Below are 7,977 nucleotides of genomic sequence, written 5' to 3'. Positions count from 1 at the left end.
GCTTCCACTTTTGAGGAAGAATTCCAAAGGCTCACAATGACCTGCAAGTAAAAACAGCAGCCCCTTCGTCTCTATCATAAACAAGTGACGAGGGCGGCACGGTGGTTCGGTGGTTAGCACTGCTGCCTCACAGCACTAGGGAGCCGGGTTCAACTCCAGCTTGTCTGTGTGGAGTTTACACATTATCCCCATGTCTGCGTGGGTTTCCTCCGGGTGCTCCGGTTTCCTTCCACAGTCCAAAGATGTGCAGGTCAGGGTGAATTGGCCATGCTACATTGCCGTAGTGTTAAGGGATGTGTATGTTAGGTGCATTAGTTAGGGGTAAATATAGAGTAATAGGGTAGAAGAATTGGTCTGGGTTACTCTTCAGAGGGTTGGTGTGGACATGTTGGGCTGAATGGCCTGTTTCCACACTGTAGGGATTCTATGATCCCCCCTCATTGTGAAACTGACTCCATCAGCAAATTTAGATACATTACAGTTAGTCTCCTCGTTAGGTCATTGCTGATATATTACATCTTGCTGAGGCTGATTTATGATAATTCACTAGTCCTAGCCAGCCAACCTGTTTTCTTTCTGTTGGTCAATCCCCCGTACATGCCCCAATCCAAATTTCATGCACAAACCTCCTTTTGAACATCAAAATGCATGACATCCACTCATAAAACAATCCTTTGCAGATTTCCCTTTCAGAAATATATATTGCCTTTGCCCGAACATATTACAATTTTCAAAGTGCCCTGTTAGCACATCCCTATTAATAGATTCTAGCATTTTTCCCGAGTTCCTGCTGCACGCACACTCTACATAAATGATTGTTCTGTACATTTCATTGGTGAAAATGTTTAAAGTCTTTTTTTTGACTTCATTTATTTTGGGCAGATTCTTGGTTATTTTGTGAGAGGTTCCAGAGTACAATGGCTCAAATGTTGACAGGCAATTAAAAGCATCCCTTGTATTAAAAGTAAGCAGTCAGAGAGAGGAAGATTAACAGGAAATTCACTGCTGTCCCCTGACAACTTTAAACCAAAAGTCCTCGTATCAGTGAAAGCAATGGTCTTCACTAATCACCTTGTATAAAAAAAAACCTGAAGATGATGAGAATCCTATTTATCAAATACACACTTCCATCCCTGAATTTTTTTTAAAATAGATGCACAAAGTTATGACAAGAGGAGTCAAACTTTTAAACTTTTGTAAACAGTTGTTTCCAACCCAGTTTTCACTTTGCCCGCGATGAACACTTGTGTCAGTCCACGTGTGTAGCTTCTATCTCTTTGTCATGTTAATGTTTGGGGCTGCTGGACTCCTCAGACGGGTGTGAGCTGCTGGGATCCTCAGGGTTGGCTGCCTCAGGGAGCCCATTGAGGTCGGACTTGCTGGCGGCTTTCTCACTGCCTTCAGAGGAGGACACAGCCGCCCCGGTTTTGGGTTGGCTCGTGGTAACGGTACTGGCCCCATTGCCTCCGGAGCCCGCGGGGTCAGACTTACCAAAGTTGAAGAGCTTGCCAGGATTGAAGGGTTTGGTGGGAGACTGAACCTTCTCCCTCTCAGCAGCTCCTTCCTTCTTGCCGTCTGCTGGCGACTTCAGGAACTTGAAGCTCAGGAAGCCTGGCAGCTTGCTCTCGCTGCCAGTGGGAGACTGGGGGGTCTTACCAGGGACGGTGTTACCAGCTCCGCTGCCTGACAGGAACTTGCCCTGGAGCGGGATGATCTGCTTCAGCTTGAGCACATTGTTGGATGCCAGGAGGGAGCTGGGCCGCTTGGGTTTCTCTGCAGTGAGGCAGGACGGAGCTGCCTTGGATTTACTGTGAGCTCGGCTGTGAGCTTGCTCCGAGGATGAGGAGCTGGACTTGGCCTCTTCCTTGCCCGCCTCCCTGTCCTTCCGGGACTGCACATTCTCCTTGTGTTCCTGTCGATGCTTCTCTTCTTCCTCTCGCTGCCTCCTCTTCTGTTGTTGCTGGTAGTGTTGCTGTGCCTGCCTCTCGTGTTTCTGCTCCGAATGGAAGGATATTATAGAATGATTATTAACAAGCTTCTCACCCACCCTGTCAGAACACACACTGTGCAATCAAAACAATGAGGCTCGTGTGGTGCAGTGGTAGTGTCTCTACTTCTGTGACAGGAGCCCACCTGCTCCCGAAGGCTGTCAGAACATCCTGTCTGTCCCCCTGCAAACACACTGCCCTCTGTGAGGTTGCTCTCAGATAGTACCTGGCAATTACCACACCAGCTCCCAGCCAGCCCAGCACACGGCCGTACCTTAAAGGCCTCCCTCCGTTGATATTCCAGTTTCGCCATTTCCTCAGCCACCCAGGCAGGAACATCAGGGATTGCGATTTGCAGCACGTACTTCAGCAGGAACGCAAAGTGCTGCAACAATCAAAACTACTTCATTGGAGATATATCAACATGACATACCCCACACCCCTCACTGTACCACCGTGATATACCCTGCACCCCTCACTGTACCACTCTGATATACCCCACACCCCTCACTGTAACACTCTGATATACCCCACACCCCTCACTGTAACACTCTCTGTTATACCCCACACCCCTCACTGTAACACTACTGTACCACTCTGATATACCCCACACCCCTTACTATACCAATCTGATTTACCCCACACCCCTAACTGTAACACTCTGATATACCCCACACCACTCACTGTAACACTTTGATATACCTCGCACCCCTCACTGTAACATTGTGATATACCCCACACCCCTCACTGTAATGCTCTGATATACCCCGCACCCCTCACCTCTCATTGTACCACTCTGATATACCCCACACCCCTTACTATACCAATCTGATTTACCCCACACCCCTAACTGTAACACTCTGATATACCCCACACCACTCACTGTAACACTTTGATATACCTCGCACCCCTCACTGTAACATTGTGATATACCCCACACCCCTCACTGTACCACTCTGATAAACCCCACAGTCAAGAATCTGGTGCTGGAAAAGCACAGCAGGTCAGGCAGTATCCGAGGATCAGAAGAATCGACGTTTTGGGCAAAAGTCCTTCATCAGAAATGAGGCTTTGTGAACCTAGGGGGCTGAGCGATAAATGGGAGGGGATCCGGCTAGTGGGAAGGTAGCCTAGAGTGTGATAAGTAGATGCAGGGGAGGGTAATGGTGATAGGTCGGAGAAGAGGTGGAGTGAATGGATGAGAAAGACGATGCCAGTGGTGCCACTCTGGAGGCTTGGGACTGGGATTAGGTGGGGGAGGGGAAATGAGGAAACTGGTGAAATCCACATTGATGTCCTAGGGTTGGAGGGTCCCAAGGCGGAAGATGAGGTGTTCTTCCTCCAGGCGTCGGGTGGTTAGAGTTTGGTGGTGGAGGAGGCCCAGGACCTGCACGTCCTTGGTGGAGTGGGAATGGGAGTTGAAGTGTTCGGCCACAGGGCGGTGGGATTGGTTGGTGTGGGTGTCCCAGAGATACTCTCTGAAACAATCTGCAAATTGGTGTCCTATTTCCCGGATGTAGAGGAGACCACATCGGTACATTACATTAGTGGAAGTACAGGTACATTTCTGTTGGAAGTGGAAAGGTCCTTTGGGGCCTTGGGCAGAGGTGAGGGGAGAGGTGTGGGCGCAGGTTTTGCTCTTCCTGCGGTGGCGGGGAAGGTGCCGGGAGTTGGGTGAGGGCTAGTGGGGGCGTGGATCTGACAACAGAGCCGCAGTGGGAATGGTCTCTCCGAAACGCTGATAAAGGTGTGGAAGGGTAGGTGATGCGCTGAAAGGCATCATTGACCACGTGGGAGGGGAAATTGCAGTTTTTGAAGAAGGAGGCCATTTGTAGTTTTTTATGGTGGAATTGGTCCTCCTGGGAACAAATGCAGCAGAGACAGAGGAATTGGGAACAACGGATGGTGTTTCTACAGGAGGCAGGATGGGATGAGGTGTAGTCCAGGTAGCTGTGGAGGTTGGTGGGTTTGTAGTAGATATCCGTGTTGAATTGGTTGCCAGAGATGGAGATGGAGAGGTCCAGGAAGGGGAGGGAGGTGTCCAAGATGGACACCTAAAGCTACCTAGAAACCACAGCTACCTGGACTACACCTCCTCCCATCCTGCCTCCTGTAAAAACGCCATCCTTTATTTCTAACTCCACCACCTCTGCCGCATCTGTTCCCAGGACGATCCATTCCATCCTAGAAAATCCCAAATGGCCTCCTTCTTCAAAGACTGCAATTTCCCCTCTCACGTGGTTGATGATGCCCTCCAGCATATCTCAACCATTTCCTGCATCTCTGCCCTTGAACCCCACCCCTTCCAAATCAACAAGGACAGAACACCCCCCCCGTTCCTCAACTTCCACCCCACCAACCTCTAGATACATCACATCATCCTCCGCCACTTCTGCCACCTACAAACAGACCGCACCACTAGGGATGTATTTCCCTCTCCACCTCTATCAGCATTTCGGAGAGACCATTCCCTTCACGATTCCCTTGACTTCAACACCCCTCCAATCCCCCAAGGACATGCAGATTCTGGGCCTCCTCCATTGCCAAACCCTAACCACCTGATGCCTGGAGGAAGAACGCCTCAAATTCTGTCTATGGACCTTGCAACCACACGGGATCAATGTAGATTTCACCAGTTTCCTCATTTCCCCTTCCCCCACCTTATCCCAGTCTCAAGCCTCCAACTCAGCATCACTCTCCTGACCTGTCCATAGTCTTTCCCATCTATCCGCTCCACCCTCCTCTCTGACCTATCACCATCGCCCCTACCTTCATCTACCTATTGCATTCTCAGCTACCTTCCCCCCCAACCGCACCCCCCTCCCATTTACCTCTCAGCACCCCCGGGCCCACAGGTCTCATTCCTGATGAAGGGCTTATGCCTGAAACGTCAATTCTCCTGCTCCTCAGAAGTTGCCTGACCTGCTGTGTCTTTCCAGCGCCTCACTCTCGACTCTGATCTCCAGCATCTGCCGTCCTCACTTTCACCTGGTTAATATACTCCACACCCCTTTTACCTCCAGGACCACTACAAGGATGATGGCCATCTCGGGACTGAGTGAGGGAAAAAGGCGCTGAAGTTGTCCACACTGGCCAATCAGATAGCAGTTCACGATAATGGCTAACACTCCCATTGCCTCCATCACATTCTGTGGGGAAACAGTGAGAAACTGAGGGTCAGTTGAGGCACAGACTCCCCCTTATCCAGCCTCAAGGGTAACCTGCACAGGATCAGCACAAAGCAACTAGCTCCAGGTCAGTGAGCAGCAATGTTAACACAAAGAAACAACCCTCAGTTCCATTTCATTGAAAGGAAAGCACCATCAATCCTACTGTAGATCTTCATACACAGAGCAATCTATACAACATTTTACCAATAAAACTGCAGTGGACTGGATCAAATATGACCACACCTTGTGTATGTTTTACAGAATTGCAGTTTCTCTCTCAATTTTAGAGAATAGCAGTCCCTGTGTAGATTACAGAGAATAGCGACCCCTGTGTATGTTATAGAGAATAGCAGTCTCTGTATATTAGAGATAATGGCAGTCCCTGTGTATACTGTAAAGAATAGTACTCCCTGTGTATGTTATAGAGAATAGCAATCCGTGTGTACATTATTGCCAATAGCAGCCCCTGTTCATATTATAGAGAAGAGCAGTCACTGAGTATATTATAGATATTAGCATTCCCTGTGTATATTGTAGTGAACAGCAGTTCTTATGTGTATTAAATAGAAATATATGCCCTCTGTCTATTATAGAGTACACGGTGTATTGCAGTCTCTATGTAGATTATATAGAACAGTTAATCCTGTGTATATTATAAAGAATAGCAGTCCCTCTGTACATGAGAAAATAGACAGTCCCTGTCTATATTACAGGGAATAGCAGACCCTGTGTACATTAGAGAATAGCAGACCCTGTGTATTATTATAGAGAATAGCAGTTTCTATGTATATTAGAGAATAACAGTCCTTGTGCATGTTATAGGGAAAAGCAGACCCTGTGTATATCATAGTGAATAGCAGCCTTGGTGTTTTTATAGTGAATAGTTTCCATGTGTATGTTGTAGCGAATAACAGCTCTTGCAGGTAAAGCTTAGATTTCACATTCATGTGAAGACAGTACTAACTTGATGTGGGTGAATGTTTGTCCTACCTGCCACTGGCCAATACTGTCCACTCTCTGGCCAAATGGCCTCTGGGAACCAGTGCACAATTTGAAGGCGTCACTGCGGATCTCAATGACGTTATTGATGAGGGCGCACATGGCAGCGAGGGGGAACGCAGATGAGAAGAGCACCACATACCCAAACTGGATAAACATTTCCTGATAATCCTGGAAAGTGTCCTGTGAAAACGAGGGAAGAACCTTGGAGAAGATGTGAACCAAATCATTTGTTCAAAGTGGCTGGGCAGAAAGTGGTTAAAAAGACATTACATTGAGGCATAGAATGCATAGGGGGTTATGAGACGTCTTTCTAAACCATTGGCTCAGTGGGGGTTATATTTCTGAATTAGTGCATTCTGGTTTCGGAAGAATGTGAAGGTGGTGCAGATCTGATTAGTAGGAATGATTTTATGTCAGGGAATAGTTTTCAGAAGCTAAGGCTGTTCTCTTGTGAGAAAAGGAGATTGAGAGGCACAGTGACTTGGTGGTTATCGATGCTGCCCAACAGCGCCAGGGACCTGGGTTTGACTCCACTCTCGGGCGCCTGTCTGTGTGGAGTTTGTACATTCTCCCTGTGTCTGCGTGGGTTTCCTCCGGGTGCTCCGGTTTCCTCCCACAGCCCAAAGATGTGCAGGTTAAGCGGATTAGCCATGAGAAACACAGGGTTACAGGGATAGGGTGGGGATGGTTGGGTCTGAGTGGGAGTTCTTTGGAGGGTCGGTGTGGACTCGTCAGCTCTCTGCACTGAAGGGATTCTATGATTTGATCGAGGTGCTGTAAGTCATACAGGATCTGAGCAGAGAAACTATCCCATTTTTGGAAGGGTCAACAATAAAAAAACAAAAGTGCGAAGAATCAGAGGCAGCACAAGGAAAAATGTTTGCCCCAGAGCAGGTTATTAGGGTTTGGGAAGTACTGCCCGGTGGAGGCAAGTTCAACTGTAACTTCTAATTGGGAATTGGATAATTATCCAAAAAGACAGAAGTTAATGAACAACAGGGAGACTTCTGAGACTTTATAAAGCTCTAGTTAGGCCCCATTTAGAATACTGCGTCCAATTTTGGGCCCCACACCTCAGGAAGGACGTACTGGCACAGGAGCATGTCCAGCGGAGATTCACACAGATGATCTCTGGAATGGGAGGCCTAACTTACGATGAATGGCTGAGGATCCTGGGATTGTATTCGTTAGAGTTTAGAAGGTTGAGGGGAGATCTAATAGAAACTTCCAAGATAATGCATGGCTTCGAAAAGTTGGACGCTGGGAATTTGCTTCCGTTAGGTGGGCACAACCTTAGAATTAAAGGGGGCAATTTAGAATGGAAATGGGGAGACATTTCTTCAGCCAGAGAGTGGTGGGCCTGTGGAATTCATTGCCACGGAGCGCAGTGGAGGCTGGGACGTTAAATGTCTTCAAGGCAGAGATTGGTAAATTCTTGATCTCGCAAGGAATTAAGGGCTACGGGGAGAGTGCAGGAAAGTGGAGTTGAAATGTCCATCAGCTATGATTGAATGGCAGAGTGGACTTGATGGGCCGAATGGTCTTACTTCCACTCCTATGTCTTATGGTCTTAGGAAAAGGGCAGAGGGACTGCAACGAGCTGAATTGCTCTTGGAGAGAGCCCGCACAGGCAAGATAGGCCGAATGGCTTCCTTTGTGCTGCAACCAAGAGGGAAGAAGAAAGAAGCAGAGAAGGAGAGAGGACGTTCGAGTGAGGGGAATAGTCTGAGGCAGTAATGGAGAGGGAAGGAAAGAGGGGAAGCATGGGAGCGAGAGTGAAGGGGGAAACGGGAGCATGTGGAGGGGGGGGGATTCGG

At 48.3% G+C, this 7,977-nt stretch overlaps 1 protein-coding gene across 4 annotated transcripts in view; it reads right to left on the bottom strand.

The window, feature by feature from the left end:
* Nucleotides 1-358: 358 nt before the first annotated feature.
* ano8b (anoctamin 8b) overlaps nt 359-7,977 on the bottom strand; it is a 118,014-nt gene continuing 110,395 nt past the window's right edge. For 2 of the 4 annotated variants that reach the window (XM_043721500.1, XM_043721503.1), the window contains 4 exons: nt 6,149-6,340; nt 5,006-5,137; nt 2,263-2,373; nt 359-1,993 (listed from right to left, as the gene is read on the bottom strand). In XM_043721500.1, coding sequence (XP_043577435.1) covers nt 1,286-1,993; nt 2,263-2,373; nt 5,006-5,137; nt 6,149-6,340 — 1,143 coding nt within the window. In that variant the 3' untranslated portion in view covers nt 359-1,285. Of the gene's footprint in view, nt 1,994-2,262; nt 2,374-5,005; nt 5,138-6,148; nt 6,362-7,977 lie in introns of all 4 variants that reach the window. The other 2 variants (XM_043721502.1, XM_043721501.1) reach the window with 1 other exon arrangement.

Source organism: Chiloscyllium plagiosum, chromosome 31 (assembly GCF_004010195.1).
Source record: "Chiloscyllium plagiosum isolate BGI_BamShark_2017 chromosome 31, ASM401019v2, whole genome shotgun sequence".
In the NCBI taxonomy this organism is placed as follows: Eukaryota; Metazoa; Chordata; class Chondrichthyes; order Orectolobiformes; family Hemiscylliidae; genus Chiloscyllium; species Chiloscyllium plagiosum.
This window is presented reverse-complemented; position numbering and strand designations above follow the sequence as displayed.